At 43.3% G+C, this 27,433-nt stretch overlaps 1 protein-coding gene across 12 annotated transcripts in view; it reads left to right on the top strand.

Moving 5' to 3' along the window:
* The window catches only part of FGFR3 (fibroblast growth factor receptor 3), a 93,887-nt gene extending 68,607 nt beyond the window's left edge, over positions 1–25,280 (top strand). For 2 of the 12 annotated variants that reach the window (XM_074274895.1, XM_074274888.1), the window contains 11 exons: positions 1,354–1,498; positions 3,835–4,025; positions 8,112–8,260; positions 9,177–9,298; positions 11,453–11,563; positions 12,295–12,485; positions 14,005–14,127; positions 15,568–15,638; positions 17,760–17,897; positions 20,529–20,634; positions 21,681–25,280. In XM_074274895.1, the coding sequence (XP_074130996.1) occupies positions 1,354–1,498; positions 3,835–4,025; positions 8,112–8,260; positions 9,177–9,298; positions 11,453–11,563; positions 12,295–12,485; positions 14,005–14,127; positions 15,568–15,638; positions 17,760–17,897; positions 20,529–20,634; positions 21,681–21,845 (1,512 nt within the window). In that variant the 3' untranslated portion in view covers positions 21,846–25,280. Of the gene's footprint in view, positions 1–1,353; positions 1,499–3,834; positions 4,033–8,111; positions 8,261–9,176; positions 9,299–11,452; positions 11,564–12,294; positions 12,486–14,004; positions 14,128–15,567; positions 15,639–17,759; positions 17,898–20,528; positions 20,635–21,680 lie in introns of all 12 variants that reach the window. The other 10 variants (XM_074274893.1, XM_074274887.1, XM_074274892.1 and 7 more) reach the window with 6 other exon arrangements.
* Positions 25,281–27,433: the final 2,153 nt, after the last annotated feature.

Raw genomic sequence — 27,433 nt, 5'->3', positions numbered from 1 at the left:
TCTGGTGCTGAATGGCTTGATCTTAATTCTTTGCTGTGTATATGTGTGTATATGCATATTTATATATATAGTATGTCAATGTATATATATATATATATATATATATAATATGTATATACTTTTGGATTAAAATGTCAATCATCGAACACAATGGAAAAATTCCCACAATAAAGTGACTGAACTTTTTAAACACAGAAATATATCCTCTTCTCAACACTCTCTCTAGGAATTCACCCCATTCATTTCCATGATGAGTGCTAAACTTAGGAATGTACGCTTGTGACCATTCCTGTCAAAATATGGCAAAATAAAAGAGGTCCTAGGTGGGGGCTCAAATGACTTGGGTTTGAGTGTTGGTTCTGCCATTCACTTACTAAGTGATCCTAGTCAAATCGCTGCTTCTTGGATTTTCCCACTCTTTAAAATAAGAGGCGGGGGGCTGCAAGCTAGCTAGCAGCCCTGTGATTTTCCACCCCACCTTTAGGAAGAGGGTCACCTACCCATTCTGATTATTTACTTAGAAGAAAATACTTACTGGCCAGAGCCAGGATCCAGGAAGAATATGCATGGCAAAAGACATGGTCCGGCAGCATTGTTAATGCGTGCACTCACTTGACTCTAACCAACTTCCTTCTGCCCACCTCTAAGCTCTAGCCAGTGCCCTTCCCCACTTTGCCTGATCTTCAAGCTACAAACCATGTATGTTAAACTGTATTTTGTGTATGTTACAAGTTCTTTGGCAGTGTTGACCTGTAAGCTCCAAAATTGAGGGCTCCCCTCAATCATAAGAGGTAGCCCAGCTTGGTGAAAGGAGCACAGGATTTGGAGATTCCGATTTGGGACTCCTGTCACTTACCAGTGGTACAGATTCCATCCCCTCTTTGGACCTCAGTTTCCTTATATGAGGACTAGACGAGGTCCCTTCTACAGCAGAGGCTTTCCATCTGGAACTCAGACAGATGAGCCTTTCCATTCTTTTCTTCACATGTTCACATCCGGCCTCGAGCTCATCCCCGAGCCCGCTGTACTAACACCCCGCCCGCAGTCACATTGTGGGGTGACTTTTCCATTGAGATGGTTTTGCTTGCATGCTGCTGCTTTAGTGGGACAGAGTAAATGCCTGGTGAAGGGACCCCCCTTGCTTTCCGTTACAGGTTGCCAACGGGGTCTGGAATGAAAGGGAAGATGGGGCCATGTGAATTACCTTTCGGTTTGGTTTGGTTTGGTTCTCAATCTATCGGACAATTTGCCTGTGAAAGCTGGTGATCTTCTGTGTGCTGGGAACCCGAGCAGCTCCCTTTCCTCCATCTCTTGCTGCCCTTCCTATCTCCGTGTGTCTTTTTGTCTTTCTAGACGGCAGGAGTTAACACAACGGATAAGGAACTAGAAATTCTCTATTTGCGCAATGTCACCTTTGAGGATGCGGGGGAGTATACTTGTCTTGCTGGGAATTCTATTGGGTTCTCACACCACTCTGCTTGGCTGATGGTCCTCCCAGGTACTCCTCTCCCCCCCTGCTTTCCTATCTGGGCCTGGCCCCTCTCTTTCCTGTTGGAAACACTGCAGTGGGAGGTTCTTAGAAATGCCAAAGTGCCACCTATTGGGGGTAGCTGGAAATAAGACTTTCCCAAAGTTGGCCATGCACTGTGGCAGACATGGGATTGGGAAACCAGATTCAATTGGAAATAGAAATGGAGACCCTAGATTGCCAGTCCCATCTGGATGGGCCATCGCAGAATAGAATTCTTCCTTCCTTCCCTTACCAACTGTATCATTCTAAGTATATCCAGGCCTTCAAATTCCTACCCAGACCATACAGTGATTCCCAGGAGTATGGACTCTGATATAAAATGAGCGTGCCTGAGTTCTGATCCCAGCATAGCTGCGAACTTCCTGTGTGATTTGGGAAAAATCACTTTCAGGTCTTAATTGCCTCATTTGCAAAATAATTTCCTAAATTTCCTAAAAATTTCCTTTAGGATTTAGGATCCTAAGGAGAAAGAGACAGATCTGTGGACAGCTTTCATAGAAGGGCCCTCTGGCCCAGTCATGTTTGCCCACATGGGTAGAAGTCAGACATCCTGTACAGTGTGTAGTCGCCTGAAAACACAGAAAACAGAGGCCTAGCCTGTGTCTAAGGCCCTTTGGCCCGACATGCTCACTCATCTTTTCCCACAATTGACCTCAGACACTCAGCAGTTGTGGAAGGCTCTGGTGGAGAGCCATACCCAATGGATCCTTTGGCATAGCTAAGCTCTCACAACATGGGAAGCTGTGGATGCTCTGCTGGCCATAATTGGCCTCAGTTCACAAATCAGGGGAAGTTCCCATAGGTGGGTGGCCCCTGGCTCTCCGTCCAGGGTCTTCTTGGGGTTCCATGCTCTTTGATTCCCTGTCCCTTCCCCCCCCTTCCCTCCCCATTTTCCCCTTGCTATCTCCCAAACCTCCACCATCTTGGTGAGGACCAATTCAGATCCTAATCCCCAATGCTACATTTGGAAATGAGCTTTGGCAAATCCAGTCCCCTGATAATGGGGTTGTCTGGTTAGAACCGGTGCTCTTTCCAAAGCAGGGAAAGAAGAATTCCCAAGGAATGTCTGGGAAAGCAGGCCCTGGAAACTTTGCCCAAACTTTTTTTTCATTTAGTTATTTTTATTTAGAGATTTAAAACAAAACACCCTCACAAGCAAGTCTCTTTCTGACTTTTAGAGGCAAACCCAGCTACATTTGTACAAAAGAGCATGCAGAGAACATTGATGCTCTTTCTGAGGGTCCCTTCCTTGCCCCACCCCCACCTCAGACTTTTGCATAGATGTACAAACTCACACAAACACATGTGAACCATAAGACCACACAGCCCTGGAAGAGATCACCGCAGACAGCTTCTAGTCTAACTCCTTATTTACAGATAAGGAAACCATGGACCAAAGAGGAAAATTGACTGACAGATCTTCCAGATATCAAGGAGCCAGTCAGATTTGAGCCCAGAACTTCTGACATCAAACCCAACACTCCTTCCTCTATACTGTGCTGAATTTACCGTCAGAAGATTTGAATTTGAATTTTCTTTCTGCTACTTAACAACCTATATAATCCAGGCCACGTTATTCTATTTGTCTTCATCTATAAAATGAGGGAGTTGGGATAACCTCTAAGATCCTTAAGAGACAAGCATAGGTATAAATGGAAACAAACAAGACAAGCATTAACTGTCTGCTCCATGTCAGGCTTTGTGCTAAATGCCAGGGATTCAAAGAAAGGCAAAAACATCCCAGCCCTCTTAGAGTTCACTGTCTAATGGAGAGAGGCTATATGCAAACAACCTTGTACAAAAAAGATAAAAGAGAGGATTAACTGAAGGGAAGACACTAAGGTTCTGGGGAATTGATAAGATATCAATTCAAATCAATCAAAAGATAAGAATAAGATAAGAACAATGTATTAGACATTTGAGTAGAAAGAGGACCTGGCTTTGAATTCTAACTCAGACACTTAATGCCCTTTGGGTTAATTCCTTTGGGCACTTTTTGGACTTTTTTTCAATCTATAAAATGAAGAGGATGGGATTGATGTCCTCTCAGGCTCCTTAAAATCTAAATCATATTGTATCACTGGCACACACATACAAAGATAGAGAGGCACATACACTCAGGTGCTACAGCAAGAGCATCCCTTTTGTCCTGGGCTCCCACGACTTAGAAAAGACTTACCCACCAGATGTCTGACCTCCCCTACCCCTCCTTTTCCTCCTCTCCATCCTTCTTTCCCTTCCAACCCTCCCTGGGCCACTTCCTCCTCCTCCTCCCCCCTAATTAGCTCTCCCATCATTCCCAGCTGAAGAAATGGTTGAAGTGGATGATTCGGGCAGTGTCTTTGCCGGCCTCCTCAGTTACGGGCTTGGGTTTTGTCTCTTCATTGTGGTGGTGGCCGTGGCCGTGGCCATTTGTCGGCTGAAGATGCCCTCCAAGAAGGCCATCAACACCCCCACTGTCCAGAAGGTGTCCAAGTTCCCGCTCAAGCGACAGGTAACAGAAAGTAGATACAAGATTCCGAACCCCTCCTGCTACCATCCTCTCCCTCACTTCTCCCCCCTTCTTGCCAAGGCCAATAGGCATTGGGAACAGAACCTTCAGGCTCCTATTCTAGACTCAACAAATTGCCTTCAAAATGGACATCAGACATATTTCTTTTTAGCTTTGAACAACAACAAAAAAAAAATTTAAGAAAAGACGCTGGGATCACCAGTGACTGGGGTAAATCAGATTTCCTCCATAAATAGGGAACCTAGTAGAATGAGAATGCTGGAGACTTGAGTTGAGAGTTGGATCCTTGTTAATGAATTAAGTGAAAATTATGGACAAATCATTTCACTCTGATTCCTTATCCATAAAATAAGCATAAAAGCATGCTCTTTACCTCAAAAACACCTTGGGAGGAAAGTTTTGGAAAACTTTATAAAGATCTGATCGTAGTGGGAGCTATTATTAGAAAATGACTTAATATTTTAAATTGGAATAAGAGCATATGCTTATGGCGTGTTGAGATCTGACATCTTTGTACCATCTGGAAGAGATGGTTCAAGAGCTCCCGACTTCCCCAGATCAGAGGAAAGAGGCCTTGGTGCTACTGAATCGTCCCAGCTGCTTACCCTACATGAATCCAAAATCCATCCTCCTGGTAACTTCTTGTCCTGCTCTCTGGGGCCAAGCAGGACAAATATCCCTTCCCTGTGACTAGCTTTTAGGTCCTTGAAGATGGGTCTTCCATCTCACATCCCCAAGCTCACATCTCCCAGCTAAGCTTTCTTTATAGATCCTTGAAGGTCCTGCCTCATTTTCAAGTTGTTCACCAGCCTGAATTCCTTCCTCTTTGTGGTCAGGAATGGGATTTTAAGGGGGTCCAGTTTGTCAATGTTTCTTCTAAAATTAAATGCCCCAAACAGCTCAGTTCTGCAAATAGGGCCTGACCAGCCCATCCATAGTTCAAGACACCAAGCATTTATTGAGTCCTAACCATTTCAGGCTTCAGAAAATCTATTCACTCTAGTTCAATACACATTTATACCAAATATTTCCTGCCTACAAAGGCCTGTGTGCTGAAAAGGTACACAACCCCTGCCTTCAGGAGCATATACTTGAAAGGGGAAGACTTTGCAAAGGAGGCATCATAGTGTGCTGGAGAGAGTACCAACTTTTAGATCAGAGGATGAATGTTCAAATCCAACCTCGGAAGAATTTTTTAACCTCAGTTTTGTAATGACCAGACTTCAGTTTTGTAAAATACTCTCTGTGGTCTATTCCAGTTTTAAATTAATGGCCCTATTTCCACAAACAAGCATTAACTCAAAGTTGAATACAACAAGGCAATGCAGGAATGTTTGAGTATGCAGTAAGATCATTCTCCGTGAATACCTGGCAACATTAGGTCATTTAAGAAGTCATAGGACTTACTTATAAAACATCTGACCCATTTTCTCAATCTGTTAGGCAAGTTGTCCAGCAACATTTGCTCCAAGAGTTCCTGTTGGACTCTTGTGATAAATGCTCACTTTGAACTTGTCTCTGGTCTGCTGAGCACAGAATTTCCCATCCCTAGTGAGCCATGCTGTCCCACCCAGAAACCCCTGAATGCCGCCAAGTTGATCTGAGACCAAACCTGCTGGCCGTTTTCTGTGGGTGGTCAGACTCCAACAGGGCAGAGATAGAAATAATCCCACTGGGCACTTCATTTCACCACCACCCCTTGCACACACATACACATTTGCATGAAGGGAGGCCATAGCTATGTGAGTTCTCTCTGGATATGGAGGCTTTCAAGTGAACTTGATCACTTTCCAGTCATCTCCATGGCCCTTGGGAAGAACTGGGGTTGGTTAAGACCACACAGTATTTTTAAGAAAATTTAGAGAAGGGTCTTCAAATTCCAGGACACTAGCACCAGTACTTTCCAGGGTCCCATTCAACTTTTTTCCAGCCTGGGAAGGAACTAAAAATCCAGATCCTGACTCTATGTATTCTGGGACTTCTCTCTCATTTAAACCACAAACTAGAAATGACCCTGAGCATCTTTCTCAATGGACTTAAAGACTTCCGGTGTCCAGGATACACAGCTCATAACTGCGATACCTAGGCATTACATTCATTCTAGGGCTTGAATTCAAGCCTTCATGCTCAGCAGAAATTCACTCAACTATGACCTCGCTTCATGCAAGTTGAGAGAGGGGAAAGGGGAAGGAATGTTCAGTTGAGTTATTTCTATCTTTGGGGAGGCCAGAAAGTTGTCTCAAATAGAATTGTTTTGTTCTGGTTTTTTCCAGTAGCTTTTTATTTTTCCAAATACATGCAAAGATAGTTTTCAACATTCACCTTTGCAAAGTCTTATGGTCCAAACTTTTCTCCCTTCCTCCCCTCTTCCCCTCCCCTAGACAGCAAAAAATCCAATATGGGTTAAGAATGTGCAATTCTTCTAAACATATTTCATATTCATTATACTGAACAAGAGAAATCAGATCAAAAGGGAAAAAATAACAAGAGAAAGAAAAAAAAAAAAGAGCAAACCAACAACAAAAAGGTGGAAATGCTATCCTCTCTCTCAAAGTGGATGACACTTTCCATCATGTCTATTGGAATTGCCTTGAATCACCTCATTGTTGAAAAGAGCCAAGTCATCACATAATCTTGTTGCCATGTATAATGGTACAACTCTTGGTACTACTCACTTCCCTCAGCATCAGTTGATGTAAGTCTCTCCAGGCCTCTCTGAAATCCTCCTGTTGGTCATTTCTTACAGAACAATAATATTCCATAACCTTCATGTACCATAATTCATTCAGCCATTCCCCAATGATGGGCATCCACTCAGTTTCCAGTTTCTGGCCACTACAAAAAGGGCTGCCACAAACATTTTTGTATACGTGGGGCCCTTTTCTCTTCTTTAAGATCTCTTTGAAATACAGGCCTAGTAGTAGCACTGCTGGATCAAAGAGTATGCACAGTTTGATAGCTTTTTAGGCATATTCTAAATTGCTCTCCAGAATGGTTGAATCATTTCACAATTCCACCAACAATGCATCAGTGTCCCAGTTTTCCCACATTCCCTCTACTATTTATCATTATCTTTTCCTGTCATCTTAGCCAATCATCTCAAGTAAACGTGGCTGCCATTTGGGGGTTTGGAGGCAGGATAGCAGGACTTTCCAAGAAAGGAAAAGTTATCTATATTGAATTATTTATTGTCAAGGGGAGGGAGTAGAGGGAAGGGAGGGAGAAAAATTTTGAACACAAGGTTTTGCAAGAATGAGTGTTAAAAACTATCTTTGCATATATTTTGAAAATAAGAAGCTATTAATTAAAAAAAGGAAAGATTATTAGGTTCTGGGGTGGAGTAAGAAAAAAAACTGGTCTTTGGGGTTAGGAGACTAGCTTTAAATACCAACATTGATCTTTGCTAACTGGGTGACATTGGCCAAGCTTCCTCATCTATAAAATGGGGATATAATACCTGCCTTTTATGACTCATAGATTTAGAGCCGCAAAGGATCATGTATTCAGCCCATTCATTTTAAAGATGAGGAAACTGGGGTCTTACCCCAGACCCCACAGGCAGTAAGTAGAAGGGCAGGGATGTGAACCCAGACCCTGCTCTTTCCATTGGAATCACCTGGGTTGTTATGACCAGCAGTTGGGAAGATGAATCAAGAAGAGGAAGAAGTGGCACTTGAGGGGCCAGAAGAACAGGGGGCCTTTCAATATGCAGGACAGGGGAGAAGTGGTGTAGGGAATAGCATGACTAAAGTCAGAGGCTGGAAATGGGAGAGGGATGAGGAAGGGGGCAGAGGACAAGACTTAAGAGTCACCCAGTTTAGCTGGAGCATAGACTACATGGGAGAGAATGAATTGACATAATCATGCCAGATTGTGAAGAGCCTTGAATGTCAGGACAAAATTTTCTCAGCACATACTAGGAGATCCCATTGCATGTCATTCCCCCATTATTGGGTGACTGGGTTTCTTGCTTTCCCATTTTCCTGTCCTTCCTTGGAAAGACCATCTGGCTACATGTAAAGTGCTTGGAAGACACATGGCAATAACATTCTATTTGCTCCCTTCAAGCAGGTGTCCCTGGAATCGAACTCGTCTATGAATTCCAACACCCCGCTGGTGAGAATTGCCCGCCTCTCCTCCAGCGAGGGGCCCATGCTGGCCAACGTGTCCGAGCTGGAGCTCCCCGCCGATCCCAAGTGGGAGCTGTGCAGATCCCGGTCAGTGCTTCAGTGCCCGCCTGCCCCTTGGTCTCAAATCCCCTCCACCCCCTTCCCCACCGGCCCCTTGGTCTCAGATCTCCCCCTCCCTCTGTTTCTCTTCTCTACATCCTGCCTTACAATTACCCTGATCCTTTAGCCCCTCTCTCTAATCATGATTATGGAAGTGAGAAGTAGCATTTAAATCCAGGCCTTGTTCCCTAAGTCACTGTGGAACTCTGGGCAAATCCCTTCCCCTTTGGGCTTTGGTATCTGAATAAGAAACAAACTTGAGGGGGCTGCAGTAGATCAGAGCTTCTTCAACTGTGGGTCTCAACCCCATGAGGGACCACATAATTGAATATGGAGGTTGCAAAATTGTGATTTATTATAAGGAAATGTTTGTTTTGTATACACCTGGGTCATGTAAGAATTTCTTGAGTAGAAAGGGATCACGAGTGGGAAAAGTTTAAGAAAGCCTGGGCTCGATGGCCTCTGGTATACAAGTTTTAATATTCCTTTGGTCACTGAGTGTGAACTGGGGCCCCAGCCCTGTGCTATAGGAGAAACAAGAGAGAACAAAGTTCTGAGCCCTCAGGGGGCTTCCAGTCTTGTCTAGGGGATAGCAGAGCCAGTTGATTTGATGTTAACTTGAGGGAGGTTCCAAAGCATTCAGAAATAGTCAAGAGGCAGGGTGGAGCTGAGCCTTGAAGGTGAGGGCAGCCTTAGGAACTCATTCCAGTGACACTGGACCTGAAGCACCTTCCTTCATGGAGAGGAGAGTATCACAATTATTATCCCCATTTTACAAGGGAGGAAACTAAGGGTCAAAGGGATTAAGTGATTTGTCCCCAAGAACACGCTCAGATTTATTTCAAAGGGCAGAAAGGAGGAAGCACATGAGAGGACATCTTAACCGGTTTTTCTCTCCTTCTAGCCTCACCTTGGGAAAACCTCTTGGCGAAGGCTGCTTTGGACAAGTGGTCATGGCAGAAGCCATCGGCATCGATAAAGACAAGCCCAATAAGCCTGTCACCGTAGCTGTGAAGATGCTGAAAGGTAACAGCAGATGCGCCTGGTACAAGAAGGGGATGGAGGGGAGGGGCAGGCCTTGACACAGAGGACATAATCACCTGGAGATTCTGGAGCTCCATTCCTCTGGTTGAGACTTTTCAGTCTTTCTCTTTCCCTATGTCCTCTTCCTCTTCCTCTTGCTTCTCCTCTTCTCTTCCCTCTTCTCCTTCTTCTCCTTCTCTCTGTCTCTCTCCCTCTCTCTTTCTCTCTTCCATTCTGTCTCTCTCTGCATCTCCCTCTCCCTCTTGCTCTTTGTCTCTGTCTCTGTCTCTTTCCCTCCCTCCTCCTTCTCTCTCCCTTTCTCTCTCTTACACACACATAACTTCAATACCAGATTTAAACGACACGGCAGCCATGTCACAAGGCCCCAGTGATGAATTACTCAGAGTGAAGCAGACAGCAAATGCTGCTCTGCTCTGGGGAGAGTGAGATCACTAGGCTACAGCAATCTGGGTAGGCTCCCCAAAAGAGGTTTAGTTGGAACCTTGCCCAGGAGACCTCAAAAACCCCTTCCAGTCTCAGAATTTTTGTGGTTAAAAAATGTCAGATGAATAGCAGTAAATATCCCCGACAGGAGTCCCCAGTGCTGCCTGCTGTTCAGAAAGACATCTTAATAGATTCTCTGCTTCTGCTTCACCCCCTCGGCCTTTGGAGGAATCAATTTAAAGCTTCCCCAAAGCAAACAAATGGACTGGCGTCCTTTCTATCTTTCCATTGGAGAACGCTGAACCGGAAAGAGCTCTGGACTTAATGAAAAAAAAGACTTGGGTTCTGGTCAATCAATAAATATTTAAGCACCTATGTGGCAGGGACTGTGCTAAGCACTGGGGATGCAAAAGGAGGCAAAAGACAGCCCCTGCCCTTAGAGAGCTTACCGTTTAATAGTCTGCTTTGGCATTACCTGACTGTATAACATTGAGGAAATCAGTTCCACTCTCTGGGCCTCCATTTGCTCATCTGACAAATGGGGATGGCCACTGGACTAGATGACAGTTGTGGAGAACCTTCAAGCCCTGATGATTTGCTCTTTGGACAAGCCTTTCTGAGACATGGTTTTCCCATCTGTGAAATGGAGACAGTAACCCCAAGTCTTGTTCATACTACAGGACTGGATTTGAGGACTTGGATCTAAGAAATATTTATTAAGTCCCTACTATGTGCCTTCAGAATCAGAGGGACCTCTACCACCCACCCCCAAGTTAAACCCCCGCTGCTACATCCCTAACAAATATCTATTCATTACACTCAGTACCAGCTGGGGCAGCTGTATTTGTCATAGGAGCAAAGATATCACAATGCTAAGCATTTGGAAGTTGGAAGAAATTGGGCTTATTCTGCTTGGAGGTACAGTGAGCACAGAGGGTCAGAGAGACCTACTTCCAACACTTGCTAGCTAAGTAAACCTGGGCAAGTCATTAAGCCTTCTGAACCTCAATTTTCTCACCTGTAAATATCTATAGTACTCCCATACAAATTTGATAAGAGGATCCAATGATCTCATATATATTGAACATCTCATTAACCTGAAACCACTAACAACTATTATAATATCACAATTATAATTATTTGTACAATTTTATCGTATTTATATATACATATAATTAATCACAATTATAATATTATTTATTATATAATATTATAATTAGTTATAAATATGATCCTCAGAATTAAGAGCTATGGGTGGACTTTCAAAAGAGGAAAAGAAAGGAAACAACTAAATATTGGAGCTATCCAAAAATCTACATCTGGATAATGAGGGGGTACTTAAATCTTTACTGAGAGACAAATGGCCCAAAGAGCTTAAAGATAGAAAAAAAAAAAAAAAGTCTCACGTAGCAGAAGTTTCATAGCAATGTTTTTTGTAACAACAAAAACTGAAAAGCAAGAGTGCCTACGGATACCATTTTGGTGCCAGTGGGGCAGCTTGGCAGCCATTGAGTAACCATTCATCCCCAACAAGAGGTCATTGGGCCCCTACAAAAAGACTTACCCCAGCACTCCCGGACAGCCAATTGTCAAACATTTAGCCCCACAGCCCAACATGGCGGTATCAGAACTGCTGCTCTGTGATTTTTCTTGATAAAATCGGTTTTCAGCCTGAAGAATATCTGAGTGATGTCTTCTTCCTTACCTCCCTAGATGACGCCACAGATAAAGACCTGTCTGACTTGGTCTCTGAGATGGAAATGATGAAAATGATTGGAAAACACAAAAACATCATTAATTTATTGGGAGCCTGCACACAGGATGGTAAGATGGCCCACAGTTTCCACCCCTGCCCTCACCCTTCATCTCCCAGAAGACAGGACTTGGGAAGACAGACATCTCCATCAGAAAAGGACCCCTATTTACCCCCTAGGGCTTTCAGACATTAATCCCTCACCCTGTGCTTCCTTTTGCAATAGGGAAAACATACCAGGCAGATCGCATTCTGTTTACTACAAAGAGAAACTGAGGCATGGGTACAGAGTCAGTGACCATATCAATAACTGGGGATCCTGGGGTTTTCAAGGCTGATGATTCCCATCAGGAATATTGTGGAAGGCATGGTGTGGGCAGGTGGGAAGTTGTCCTGGATGCCTCCTGAGGCTCCTTCCCATGTTGATTCTTCTATCCTGAGAACACATGAGACCTAAGAAATGCTAGCAGAGTGTTCTAAATCAGGAGTGTTTCACTCCTCTTCTCCACCATCAGATCAGCTTGAGATCAGTTTGAGGCACCCAACTTCTTACACTATGGTTTGTGACCCCATGAGGTCTCGTAACTAAACATGGGGATTGAGAAGCTATGATTTATTATCAGTAAATCAGTTTGATTTATATACCTATATACCTGGGGTTGTGTAAAAAATTTCTCAGGCAAAAAGAGGTCAAAAGTGGGAAAGTTTAGAATCCTGTGTTAGGAAACTGCTCGTTCCGATGAAGCTGTTATCTCTGAGGATTGTGTGAGAGTTAACACCACTGTCCTGTTGGCCACCGTAGGTCCCCTCTACGTCCTTGTGGAATATGCATCCAAGGGGAACCTCAGGGAGTATCTGCGAGCTCGAAGACCCCCAGGGATGGATTACTCCTTCGATACCTGTAAGCTTCCAGAAGAACAGCTAACCTTCAAGGACCTAGTGTCCTGTGCCTACCAAGTGGCCCGAGGCATGGAGTACCTGGCATCCCAGAAGGTGAGCAGGAGGGAGGGACCACCAAGGCATCTGGCCACAGCCAGCCTCTGAAGAAAGCCTACCAGCTTTTCATCATCTGCAAAGGACTGCTGGCCTTAGAGTTCAAATATCTAGCTCCAGGTTATGAATTTGAGATCCAAACCAAGTGTTTTTGAGCCTCGGTTTTTCTACCTGTAAAATGAGAGTGATATTACACATTTGCCTCACAGAATTGTTCTGGGGGAAAGAACTTTGTAAAGCTTCCTTAAAGCCCCTTAGAATTGTTTGAAAGTATATGGACTTTTTCCCACTGACATAACCCCCTTCGTGTTTTAATAGTAGTTTGGTTTTTTAAATTTATTTGTAGGTAAGGAAGGCTATTGGTAGGCAGTTCTCAGGTGAGGAAAGTCTCTTTGCTAGTACAGATCACCAGCTGTTCTGTGACTTACAATCTAATAGCAATTTCGACAGCTGCAAGATGAGCAAGCTGTACGTAAGAGATTTGCAGTCTCATTTATACAGATTTCTTTCTGTGTTCTGTTATGTGTATGGGGATGCCTGTTTTATTTAGTGTTTGTTAAGTTTAGAATAAGTACTAGTTTTTACAAAAAAATGTATAGTCTTACGGAGTTTCCTAAAGCCTCTAACACATTGTGGCTTGCCCAAGATCACACAGCTAAGAAGTATCAGGCCTCTACCTATCTAGGAGAATATAAAAGGACTTCGACCCCCTCCCTCCTAGGCCTGGTTTACTCTGAGCAATATTGGCCTTATAAAGTTTTCTCTAATTAACAGCATGTTCCCTGGGTCTCTGTGTGCATAGGAGCATGAATTAATCCCATATAACAGAGCCATAGTATCGTAGATTTAATGAATGTCAAAGCTAAGAGGGATTCTGGCCCATGGGATGTCCAGGCTGGAAGAGACCATCAAATGGAGGTTATCTGAGCTGGAAAGGGCATTCAAACACACAGCATAGACTGTCTGCACTGACAATTTGATGGTCATTAATTTAAATCCCTCATTTTTATAGTTAGAGAAACTGAGGCAAAGCAGAGCCGGAATTTACTAAAGGTCACATAGCAAAATGGGACTGAAATTCAAGGTTCTTGTTCAGGGGGGGCAGGAGACTATTTTTTGGTTGTCCCTCCTCACTCATGTTCCTTTTGCACCCTCTTTAATGGAGCAGGTGAAAGAATCCCCAGCAATGTGGTTGGTGGGTACCATGGTCTAATCCTGCAGTGGGGGAAAAGTGATCTCAGAAAATGGAGATGTTGCATGAGGACCCAACTCTTGTTCATTGGAACCTTCTTGACTCATGCTCAAGGGCATTTGTGATTTTATTAGCTTCTTTACCTTGGTCCTTGTCAGAGAAAGAATTATGATGTAACAGTGACTATTTTCCCGATGGGCAAAAGCAGCCTCACGTAGGACCTCCCTTCTCTTGCCAATTCTCTTTTCTAGGGGAGAGGTCCCCACAATCTCCCTCAAATCTGCACTTCATTTACTTAACCTTGGGTCTTCTCCTTTCCCTCCTTAGTGCATTCACCGGGACCTGGCAGCCCGAAATGTTCTGGTTACAGAAGATAGTGTGATGAAGATCGCAGACTTCGGCCTGGCCAGGGATGTGCACAACATTGACTACTACAAGAAAACCACCAATGTGAGTAAGATGACCTCAAAATACTTTGATTGCCCTCGGGGGACACACCGGGCTTTTCTTCTCAGACTTCCTTCTCAACCCCAACCTTGCTTGTCAAGGGAGAATGAATCCTAAAATAGGAGTATCAACTTGGAATCTAGAATGTCACAGTTGTGAGGGAGCTTAGAACTTAGAACATGGAATGTCAGAGTTGGAGAAGAAAAGAGAGCTTGAAATATCAGAACTGGGAGAAGCAGCTTAGAATATGGAGTGTCAGAACTGGAGGGAACCTTGAACATAGATCATGGAATGTCAGAGCTAGAGAGAAATATAGATAGTACAGGAGGTATCAGGGAGCTGGAGAAAGGACCTTAGAATATGGAGTTCCAGAACATAGAACATGGAATGTCAGAGTTGAAGAAGAAAATAGAGCATGAAATATCAGATCTAGGAGAAGAAGCTTAGAACATAGAGTATCAGAACTGAAGGGAACATCGAACGTAGAACATGGAAAATCAGAGCTGGGAAAAGGCTCCTAAAATATGGAACATTAGGACTAAAGGGGACCTAGAACATACAACATGGAATGTCAGAACTGGAGAGAAATATAAATAGTATGGGAATTATCAGAACTAAAAAAAGGATTTTAGAATATGGAGTGCCAGAACTGGAAGGGACCTTAGAATATAGAACATGGAATGCCAGAGCTGGAGAAGAAAATACAGGATGAATATCAGATCTGGGAGAAAAAACTTAGGACATGGAGTATCAGAACTGAAGGGGACATGTTCCATGTTGTAATGTGGAATATCAGAGCTGGGAAAAGGCTCTTAGAATGTGGAGTGTTGGAATAGGAAGGAACCTTAGAATATAGAACATGGAATGTCAGAAGTAGACTGGACCTAAAAATCCAAAACAGGCTCCGGTCTTACCCCTTTGGGGTGAGGTTTATCCTGTCATTCCCAGATCAAATATAAATTATCTTCTAATATAAAATCTTTCTCTTTTACTCCTCGAAAAGTTGTATATTCTACAACTGAGGGGCTGAAACTTGTGATTTAGAGAAAGAGAACAAAGTTTTCCTTCCATCTAGGCTTACCCGGCTTCTCTCCATCGTTTCCCTCCTTTGCCTGCTGCTCTAAGTCCCTCCCCTCGGCAGGCAAACAGAACTCCAGGCCCAACACCCTCAGGCCCTCCGCCTGGCCAGAGCATCCCCTAGCTTCTTCCCGTCCATCCCATTCAGCTCAATTCTGCAGTCACACAGGGAACCACCACAGGTGTGTGTGACAGCCAGACTCCAGCTGGGTCATGTTCCTTCTGAAACAAGTCTTCACACAAGGTGACAAGGCGGCTGAACCACAGGATCTCGTATCCTAGGGCCCTGATTCTCCCCGTGGGGGCCCTGGGCCTCTGTGTCTGAATGTGCTGATGGGACATTCCTTTTTGTCTCCCTAATTCCAGGGGCGGCTGCCTGTGAAGTGGATGGCTCCGGAGGCCCTGTTTGACCGGGTGTACACTCACCAGAGTGATGTGTAAGCATTTCCCAGACAATCCCCTCCAAAAATCACAACGTGTGGGTTGCCCCGGGCATTGGCAGCTTTGTCCGGCACTGCCTAGTCATCGAGTCTGGGATCTCTGGAGCCCGCAGAGAGAAACCTTAGAACCTGAGGGCAGAGAATGTGAGGGCTAGGGCAGGAAGGACACTAAAACATGAAATGTCCCAGCTGGGGAGAAACTCAGGAGATGGGGAACGCTGGGACGCAGAAGGTCCCAACTGGGAGAGAATGATAGAGGGTATGATAATGGGACAATATCAGAATGATAAAGGGACAAATTGTATGAAATGAGGGTCAGAGGAGGAGCACGGTGTTAGAGACTCACTGTGGAGCAGACCCCCAGGACTTGAGGGAGTCTGTCACCCCCAAACATGTTTTACTGTCAGTGTGCAAAACCAATGCTGGAGGTAGGGGCTACCTACCAGCCCTGAAGTCAGGAGGATCTGAGTTCAAATCTGGCCTCAGACACTTAATGCTTCCTACCTGTGTGACCCTGGGCAAGTCACTTAACCCCAAATGCCTCAGGAAAAAAAAAAAAAAAGAGCTGAATTCAGATGAGACATCAGACACTAGTTGCCCCTCAGGTCACTTCAGTACTGTTTGCTTCAGTTTCCTCCTCCATAAAATGGGAATAATAACCACATCCACCTTCCAAAGTTGTTGTGAAGATCAAATGAGATATTTGTAATATCTTAGGACAGTTCCTGGCAAGAATAAATGCTACGTGTGTTGTTGTTATTATTATTATTATTACTACTACTTAACCTCTGCCTCAGTTTCCTCAACTGTAAAATTGGATAATAGCATTTATCTTCCAGAGTTGTTGTAAACAAAAATGAGATACTATTTTTGGCACTTTCTGCCAATTTTTAAGTTCTATATGAAAGCTAGTTATCATTATAGCTGAGGCACCAGATTCAGAACACTTTACGGGTCTTAATGCCATATAAATGCTAGTTAGTATTACGATTGCTTCTGTGTTTGCAAAGGAACACTTGGGAATATCACCTGTTTTGAGGTCAGAAATGAGTCCAAAGAGCTGGAGCTCCAGAGCAAATAGGCAATTTGACGAGAAGTTGGTGGCCATATCTTGCCTTCTTGAAAGAAATGGGGCCCAAACCTTTGGGCTGTGGCCTTCCTCCCTCTGCAGAAGCCCTTCTGGCTTGGTTTCTGACTCAGGGATGTGTTGAGTTCTCTTATAACTAGTATCCAAAAACTCAGGGAACAGGGTCTCCCCATTCTCAGGTCTAGGCTACAGGTTATCTCTCTGGACAATGTTAAGTCTGGGAGTATAAACATCAAGGTCTCCTTGATAGATGTGGAAAACTGAGGCTCATTCATAAGTGATTTGCCCATAGTCACACAGCCAGGAAGTCCCTGAGGAATATTTTGAATCCAGGCCCCCTTTCCATTATACACCAGTTACCCCATTTCTTCCTTCTCCCTCCCAAGGGCTTCACCTCACCCCTCCTGGCGATCTCAGTGCTGGGGGCCGTGGTCCATATTTGCCCCTCCTTTGGACAGGGTTTCTCGAGGCTTTAAGGGAAGGTCCAGGCAGGTTTCTGTGAGCCTGGCAGTCAGGTCAAGGCTAGAGTAGGCAAGCTTAAGTATCAGCTTGCATAGAGAGGCCTGTGGCTCTTGGCTCCCAAGCTGGGCAGAGATAATTAGGTTTGTTCTGTTCTCTGGAGCTGGGGAGGAGGGGACGGCCCAGGGAGGGAAGGACGTTGACAAAGAGTGAGGGGTTAGTAGCTGGCTGTCACCTCCATGATGAAATGCTCATTTCACTTCAGAATGGGTCAGCAGAGAGATCTCTGGAAGGAGCTCCTCAGAGCAGCCCTGGGCGGCCAGTCACGCCATTGATGGCTCTGTTAAGCCATGCGCGGCTGCCCTGGAACAAAAGCCTACACAGAAGGGGGGCAGAGGAGGACTGGACCAGGGGAGAAGGAGAGCTATGGTCAAGGCCAAGGAGAGAGAGAGAGATTGTTCTGTGCGTTGTCAAAGCCCTCTCCCTCTCTCACTCCTCGTGCCCTTTTCATTCATTCATTCATTTACTTGCGTGTTTGTTCATTCCTTCATTCGTTTGTTTCCTAATTCTAGCTGGTCTTTCGGTGTCCTGCTGTGGGAAATCTTTACACTAGGAGGTTCCCCCTACCCCGGGATTCCCGTGGAGGAACTCTTCAAGCTGTTAAAAGAGGGCCATCGGATGGACAAACCCGCCAACTGTACCCATGATCTGTAAGTGGATAGAACAATGAAGTGGGAGTCAAGAAGGCCTGGCTTTTGAATCCTGCCCCCATTTCTTACAAGCTGTCTGACTCTAAGCAGATCCCTTAAGCTTTCTCAGCCTCAGTTTTCTCCTCTGTAAAGTGGGACTAATCCCACCTGTCTCACAGGGGTGTGATGTGATCAGCAGAAAATAGATGTAAAATGCTTTGCAACCCTTTTTAGTACCTTCGGAGGTGGTAGAAAGGTGAGACACCATTGAGCATCTGGGAGGAATTCATGGTACCCAGGAGGTGCCTGCCCTAGTGCCTGCTCAGACTGGAGCCATTGGGGAAGCTCAGGAGCTCCTGCCAAGAAATTGTTTACCTAGCTCCAGATCAGCATGCAGTAGACAGACTTTCTCCAAGTTTGGTCTCTCCTCCACACTTACAATGGATTCCCCTCCCTCACTTCTCCTGAAGGGTCCAACATAAGCCTCCCTTCATTCACAAAACCCCACCTGACCTTCCTTTCCTACTTTTCCAAGCCAATGTGATCTCTCTCCCCCAGATTTTTCCTAGAACTTTATATGGTTGGACACGTCTCCTCAGGAGATGCTAAATCTAAGTTCATATGATTATCCCTCTAACATTATAATTATTTGGGTATTTGTCTTTCCCCCCACTAGTTTATAATCTCCATGAAAGCAGGGTCTTTGTTGCATCTATGAGTGCTCAGTACCCAGCAGGCGCTTAATAAATGTTGGGTTTGAATATCGAAGGTCACCATTCCATTGCTTCAGTCCTTCCCCTAATGGAGCCAGCCTTGGTTTCTTGAAGGATAAAACAATGGGGGAATAGGGTCTACCAGGTTAGGAAGATTTGTATGTACTGTGTGAGATTGCCGTTGTCATTATTAATCCTTCGTTCTGGAAAATGGCCATGACATCAGGGAGGTAGTTCCATGGGCCTAATAAAGTACAGCAAGGAGATCACCTGCCAAATGAGAGCTTCTTTGGCCCTGGAAGCCACGAAATCCAAATGAAAAATAGCCCTCAGTCCCTGCCTTGAGCCAGTGATGTTCTCAATGTATATATTTCTCTTCTCCACCTGATTGAGTATTGCACCATTAAATTGTCACACCTCTGACTAATCTTCAATTTCAACAGTACGGAGTCCTTGCCCAGTCCCAGCTTCCCAGAGTCCCACTCACCATCAATCTGGGATCCAGGCTGCTTTATAACCTTCCTGGGCCAGATGCTGGCACACCATGTGACTCTTTGCAGTTTGGCCAGCTCTGGACAGATGGACAGTGTCTGTGAGCAGGAGGAGAAAAGAAGGCAGTTTAAACAGTTGCAAAATGAACTAGAACAAAAGCCTTTATTTTAACAAACACTACTAATTTTTTATGTAAGATGTTTTTATCAATATATTTTTTTAAAAAATTTTGCTGTCACTTTCTGATCTCTATATGTGTCTCTACTTCTCTCTGACATCTTCCCTGTCTCATACATTCAGATACACATGTGTATACATACACATATGCACCCTCACCCACAAACATACATGTACACACACACACACACAGAGTAGAACTTTCCCTTGAAAAAAAGAAATATATTTAGGGAGATAGGGAGAAAACATTTGGAACTCAAAATCTTTTAAAAATTAATTGAAATGAATTGAAAACTATCTTTACATGTAATTGGAAAAAACATAAAATACTATTAAGTGGGAGAGGGAACAAAATATATTTAAGCTAAACAAAATATGAGACAGAATCGTCTTCAACCTACTACCTCTTTGCTGAAACAAGAGAGAAATATGTTACTGTCAGCCCTCTGTAGTTAGGTAGTTAGACTTTGCTCTTCCAGTGATTTTTATGTGATTCTTATGTGATTCAGAATCATGATGTAGTACAGTCTGTGAGGCATCCAAATTGAATATGGCCCACAAGGCAATGGGGGAAGACCGCTTAGAACATGAGAGCAGGAACTGTTTTTGTCTTTCCTTGTATCCTCAGCACTTACAATATCACCTGTGTACTTAATTAAATGCCTTTTTCTTTTTCTTCACTGAGGCAATTGGGATTAAGTGCCTTACCTTACTCATACTGCCAGGAAGTGTTAAGTGACTGAGGCCAGATTTGAACTCAGATCCTCCTGACTTCAGGGCTGGTGATCCACTGCACCACCTAGTTGTCCCCTTCTAAATGCCTTTTGATTGCATAATTGAGCTGGAGAATCATAACTCTCAAACTAGAAAGGAGTTCAGATGTCATTTGATTTTATAGAAGAAAGAATCAGGTCAATACATTATTCAAAGTCACATGAGTCTAAATATCAGAGATTTTAAACCCAGAGCCAGTGGTGTAAGTGACACCATCCTGTAACTAACTATCTTATCTAAAAAGGAGACTCCAGATCACTGTCCATGGTACTTTGCTGACTCGGTAGAAATAACAGGGCTGCCACTGATGTGTGCCTCCCATGTTCCCAGCAACATGGGTCTGGGGTTGGAATTTGGCGATTACTCTTCTGTAAGACGAGGCAGGTATAACAGATTGTCTTCTAGACCCCTCCCCGGTGTGCTAGACTGAGCACGTATGAAACCCCCGAGCCTCCACTGTTTTTCACTCACTCTTCTTCCTATCCTGTTTCCCCAGATACATGATCATGCGAGAGTGCTGGCACGCGGTCCCATCCCAGAGACCCACCTTCAAGCAGCTGGTTGAAGACTTAGATCGAGTTCTCACAGTCACATCCACAGATGTAAGTGGCCAAGAGTTCTTGAGGGTCTTGGGGATGGGGGTCCTTACCTTCTCCCCCCTGCCCCAGGTCTGTTTTGAGTTTGGGGATTCAGTGAGTTCAATTTTGAGGTTCTTTGGCCAACCTCTTCATTGTTCTTCTAGCCCCAAACATCTGATTCACCTCAGGAAGGAGTGAGTTTCCCATCACTTAGAGGTGTTTAAGTAAAAGAGAGGTGGATGCTCATTTTCAATGTTCTAGAAAGAGCTCCCATTGAGCATCTCCCATGACCAGGCTGGTGCTGGGCATGGTGTGTCCAATCTCTCCCATGTGGCAAAGGACAAGAAAATGTTAAATGCTACAGAGGACCTGCTAAAGCCTTCTTCCTCCAAATCCTTCCAATTGTTTTTAAAAGTAGGAGCAACAAATGGACAAGGAGTGGCTTTCTACCATTTGCAGAGTAGAGGTCCTACATTCTTTTTCCCCCCTTTTTATTGTTTCTGATTATACATGCATATTAATTTTTTAAAAAAACATATTTCCATAGGAATCATGTTGGGAGAGAAAAATTAGAACAAAAGGGAAAAAACATGAGAGAGAGAGGAAAAAAAAGCAGAAGAAAAAGGGGGGAAAGTGAACATAGCATGTGTTGACTTACATTCAGTTTCCATAGTTGTCTTTCTGGATGCAGATGACGTTTTTCATCCAAAGTTTATTGAAATTACCTTGCATCATTGAACCACTGAGAAGAATCAAGCCTTTTACAGATGATCATCACACAATCTTGCTGTTACTGTGTACAATGTATTCCTGGTTCTGCTTCTTTCGTTCAGCACCAGTTCTTGTGAATCTGTCCAGGCTTTTCTGAAATCAGCTTGTTCATCATTTTTATAGAACAATCATATTCCATTACTGTCATATGCCATAATTTTTTCAGCTATTCCCCAACTGATGAGCATCCACTCATTTTCCAGTTCTTGGAGGCCTTCCATTCTAATCTTACCTCTGCTATAATATCATGGCTCAGGTCCCTAGGATGCTCTGACTCTGTTTCTTCTCTCCCCCAACAGGAGTACCTGGACCTGTCTGTACCTTTTGAACAATACTCCCCCACCTGCCAGGACAGCCATAGCACCTGCTCCTCCGGAGATGACTCGGTGTTTGCCCACGACCTGCTCCCTGAAGAGCCCTGCCTCCCCAAAGCCCCGAAGTGTAACGGCGCTCTCAGGACGTGATAGCCTCAGCGACCTGGGCCCGGGGCCTGTGGGGAGCTGAGCTTATCCAGAAGCCTGGAACCAGAGGGGACAGACCATCCAGGAGGATGGGATCTGGGCCCAGGCTGAGGAGAACCTCCTGGCCCACTGAAACTTTGTTTTCCCCCCAATCATTTTTGCTGTAGAAAGAAGCCAAGAAGCACTGTATGGCCTGAAGGAAGAAAAATCTCTTGCCAAGATAATTATATGATGTATATATATATATATATTTGATATATATATTACATATATATATATACATTGGAAAATAGAATGTTCGGTCTAGCTCTTATCCCTCCCCCCAAAGGAAAAGGCATAGACATGAAGTCACCGTTCTGTACTATGAGGCGGAGTAGACTTTTGAGGATTCTGGGATAGGGAGGTATGTGGGGGAAAGAGGGGAAAGGCAGTGTGGTATAGTGGTCAGAGAATCTGGGTTCGATCTCCATCTCTACTACTGTACTTCCTGAGCCATCCTGGACAAATCACTACCTCTCTGGGCCTTTTTTCTCCACTAAAAACTGAGGAGGTTGGATGAGGTCATTTCCTGTGATCTAGAGAAAGGTTAGAAGAGGAAGGAAGGTGGGATAGGGTCGTAGTTAGTGGGGATTTTTTTTCTTTTCATAATGAATAGAGAGAGATTGCCTTTATGCAGTCTACCTGGGGACCGTTTGGAAGGGAGACGATTCCATGTTCTCTCAGGGGACTGGGTACAGGTGTGGTCCCACCTACTGGATAGTGACTCTGGGTTGAGAGAAAGAATTATGTACAAAGTTGGAGGGCAAAAGAGGCTCTGGCCTTGAAGGGACAGTCTTGCCCTCAGTTGCTGCCGGCTATGATACTCGTGGCCTTCTCCCAGTTAATAAATGTCTGGGCAGTATGGAGCAGGAAGGGATCAGCGGCCCTACTTGGATTGAGGAGCAGCTAGGAGCAAAGGGCATCTATCTCTTGCTTCAGTTCTCTCAACTCCATGCTCTGGCACTGGTCATGATTAGGATGGCAACAGCCGAAACAATTTCAGGCATTGTAAAGGGAGTAACTAGGTCTGGAGCAGGAGCAGGGGACTAGGGCAACAGTTTTGTGTTGGAGTAAGTGTCAGGAGTGTTGGAAGTGGAGAAAGGGTCAAGCACCATATTTCCTCAGTGATGGAGACAAAGTCAAGAGAGGTAGAGTAGTATTGTCTTGAGTAAGTTTCTTCTCCCCGTAAAATGGCAGAGTCAGCAATCTCTCAGATACCTTCTGACTCTAAATCCCAAGAATCTCTAAGTCACTTTCTCTTTCTGGGCCTCTTGTTCTGTTCAGAGTTGCTTTGGGGGGAACTAGGATTCCTGCCTCAGGAGTGTGACTGGTTGAATGGTTGGTTGGTAGGTTGGTTGGTTTGGAGCTGGGGCTTTTTGTCTTCTGTGTTAAAGAGAAGCATCACAGTGTCAGCTGTCCCCATCTCCTTCCCCCATCCCATGAAGATTTGAAATTACGGGTACCTGAAGGCAGGAGCCTTTAATTTATATCAAAAAGGTTTATTCCAGACAATTGTGTAAATACATATAAATAGATATTGTGTGTGTGGGTGGGTGTGCGCGTGTGTGTGTGAGAGAGAGAGTATAAAATATATATATGGAGAGTGTACAATAATGATCCAGCTTAAACAAGATGGATGGAAGGCCCTCAGAAGAAAACATCACAATATCAAATATCGGACCTTTGGGGGAAAAAAGAACAACAAAGAAGAGGAAAGGAAAAAAAAGAAATTGCATTTTTTTTTTGTCGGTGTTGTTATTGTTCTATATTGTCACAGTTTTGTTTTAAAAATTGTATTTTAACCTGTATATTTGTAAAGTTATTTATAGTCTGCTGAAGGGACTCCATCTGCTTTGTTTGAAATAGCGTAGCATTGCTGTCAACCTAATTTCCCAGAGTTTTAAGAGTTTTAACTTATTAACAGCTGCGAAAAATAAGTATATGCCTTTGTTTCCATGTTTACGGGAACCATCGAGCGAATGTATGGCGCGCACAGTCCTGAACAGATGTCATGAGACTGTCTGTGTTGTTATTTCATATTCTAGCTTTTCTCTGAATTGCAGTGAGCTGTTTTTGGTTTATTTTTGCAACAAGTTAAGCAAGAGCCCCCAGAGCCAGCCTTCAGGAGGGAGGTTGTAACTAAATCTTGTCTGAGGAAACTGAGGCTGGCGGGGGATTCTCTGCGGCTTGATGTGCCCCAGTTGGGCAGGGCTTTCTCTGTGCCATCTCTTTGAAGGTGGGAAGGTCATGAATCTTCTTTCCAGATAAAGGTATTCATAATTGTTGGCTTTAAGCACACCCTCAAGAAAGCCCAAAGGATGTTGGAATCCTTTCATATCAAACCCACAGCTTAGCAGGCTTAGCCCTCCGAGCATCCCTGGATGGTCTGCATTTCACATGTGCCCATGGCACCCCACTGTGCCCAGGGAGGTAGCCAGAGAGTGCCCCTGCCCTCAGCAAACTACACACTCACTTAGGGGACAGACACCCGTGTCAGTGTTGGGAACCTGACTTTTTTTTTAAGCTCTTTGAATGATAAAAGAAGGATTTCTGAGTGTGTTCTATAATTTCCTCCCTCTCTACCCAATTGTTCCTTCATGATGAAGCATAGGAAACAAGAATCCTAGTCTGTGACTATGTATTCTTTCCCTCCTTTTTTAGAATTTCCTGGAAACTAAAATTGAAAAAAAAAAAAAATATATATATATATATATATATATATATATATATATATATATATATATGTATATATATATATAATAATTTATAGCTTCAAGATGATGTCAGGAAAAAGGTTTCATTTCTTTCTTTTTTTCCTTTTTTTTTTTAAATTTGGGGTCTGTTTTGCAGAGGAAGTAGATTTCTATAGGGAAACATTTGGTTTGGTTTTGTTCGAGGAACTTTAAATGGGAGAGAGAAAAAAAAATGGTATTTTCCTACAAATGTCTTCTAATCACGTACATTCCACAGACGGACAGAGTGTGACGTCCAGCACCAGAGGAGAATGTACAATCGTGCGCATGGTTTCAAATGTTATTAGATATTATAAATATATATATATATATATATATAATTTATTGAGTTTTTACAAGATTGTATTTGTTACTGTAGACTTAACATTTCTTATGCAATGCTTATATAGTTTTATAGCCGGGACTGTTACCTTTAAAAAGTTTGGGAGACAAGTGCCGTAAATCAATTTCTACACTGTTATATAGCTGGCAGATTTGGGATGGCTTACTCTCCGTAAGCAATTCCACATTTATTTTAGACAAGCAGCACCCATCGGTGGCTGCTGTCGGAAGCGTCAGAACACTAAACGCAGCAGACTCTGCTTTTCTTAACCTGGCAAACTTTAACTTTTACCAAAAAATAAAATAAAAATTGGTTTAAGCTTCATTTTCTTTCTCTTGTGTTATTTTCGGGTCCCAAGCAGAAAAAGGCAGGGGGTTTTGCCTTTGGTCAATGTGGAGTATGAGTGCAGGTTAGGGCCATGAGGTATGGTGCAGCCAGAAAAGACCCTAGATTCCAAGCTCTTTATTCCAAATCTGGTGATTTCACACACACACACGCCTCATTGTGTGCTGGCCCAATCTTCCTTCCTATTCACAAATAAATCAGCGTCAAGGGTGTTATTTGCAATAGAACTCTGTAGTAGTTATCATTTATATAGCACCCAATAATAGATACCATTTAAATAGCACTTGACATATAAGGAGTCTCTATACACATATTTACATATGGGAATGTCATTTAAGATTCCCCATGGCTCTGAGGTAGGTTTTGTTGTCCCCATTTTACAGATGAGAAAAGTAAGGCTAGGAAGTGTCTGAGATGGGTCTTCCTGACTCCAAGTCATCCACTTCATCCACTATACCACCCAGATCTCTCTACTCTACCTGGTTCTAAGGCAGAGCTAGGAATTGTTATGATTTTTGGTAATAGGGGCAGGGGAGAAATGTTAGTTGTTACTTAAGTCGCTAATGGACTCTCCGTTGGCAGGATCATCAGAAGGGATTTATTTAGCCCAACTTACCTGAATGACAATCCTTACTCCAGTTCCTCCAGCTTTTTCTTTGAAGAAGTGATGGGGAATTCTGCACAAATGCCATTTAATGAGAGATCTGGCGGAAACCCCTGAGGATTTTTTTTTAATTAAAACTTTTTATTTTCAAAATATATGCATGGATAATTTTCAACATTCACCCTTGCAAAACCTTGTGTTCCAAATTTGCTCCACCCCCTCCCCTAAACAGCAAGTAATTTAATATATACTAAACATATAATTTTTCTATATGCATTTCCACAAATATGCTGCAAAGAAAAATTAGATCAAAAAGAAAAAAAAGGAGAAAGAAAACAAAAAGCAAACAAACAACAAAAAAAAGAGTGAAAATCTGTTGTGATCCACACTCAATTCCCACAGGCCTCTCTCTCTCTCTCTCTCTCTCTCTCTCTCTCTCTCTCTCTCTCTCTCTCTCTCTCTCTCTCTCTCTCTCTTTCTCTCTCTGGTTTTTAACCATTTCTCTTGAGCAATCTGTTGAGGTCTATGCATCACTTCTCTGAACCATATTTTTAAATGTATAAAATACATAGGGTTACCAAAAAAAATTATTTTGAAATACAGTCTGTGGAAGTTATTTTTACCTTTGGAATCCAATTCTCCCTGTGCCACAAGAAATTCGGTTCTGCACACATATATTGTACTTAGGATATACTATAACGCATTTAACATGTATGGGAGTGCCTGCCATCTAGGGGAGGAGGTGGAGGGAAGGAGGGGAAAATTCGGAACAGAAGTGAGTGCAAGGGATAATGTAAAAAATTACGCATGCATATATGTACTGTCAAAAAAATGTTATAATTGTAAAATTAATTTTAAAAAACGAAGGAAAAAATAAATACAGGCTATGGAGTACGAGAGTCAACTCAAACCTGCTTGTGAGAGTTGATTGTTAAATTTTAAGTGTGAGCATTTATACCTTAGAAATCAGCAAACACTATAAATTGGCCTGATTTTTTATTGATTTCTAAAAATGTTGGAGAAAAATATTAACAAGGCAGATTAAAACATGTAGGTTGCTTTTTCGGTTTTGTTTTGTTGGAGATTTAGTTGTTAGTTCCAAGTGTCTAAATATTAAATATATATGTATATATAAATATCTATATCTATACAAATATAGATATAAATATCTAAATAGGTATCTAAATATTAAGGAAATAAATTCACAAATGCCAGATCTTTAGAATCTTCTCCTTGCCCTGTTTCATTTTGCAAGAGCAAACTGAAGCCAGAGTCACCCAATGAGTTAGTGCCAGATCCAAAGCCACGCCCTTTACATACACTTACTGCCTCATGACCTATTCCTTTCTTAGCTTCCTCCAATTTGACTTCCATGTCATCCTCACTGTACTACTGAAACAATTCTTTCTGAGACCATCCTTGACCTTCTAAAGACCAGATCTTGAACCTCAGTCCTCTTCTTCCTGGAATTATACCAATGTTTTCAGTCTTGCCCAACTCTCCATGACCCCATTTGATATTTTCTTGA

The sequence above is a fragment of the Sminthopsis crassicaudata genome, chromosome 6 (assembly GCF_048593235.1).
Source record: "Sminthopsis crassicaudata isolate SCR6 chromosome 6, ASM4859323v1, whole genome shotgun sequence".
In the NCBI taxonomy this organism is placed as follows: Eukaryota; Metazoa; Chordata; class Mammalia; order Dasyuromorphia; family Dasyuridae; genus Sminthopsis; species Sminthopsis crassicaudata.
The sequence above is the reverse complement of the archived record's forward strand: the minus strand, read 5'-3'. Positions and strand labels throughout refer to the sequence as shown.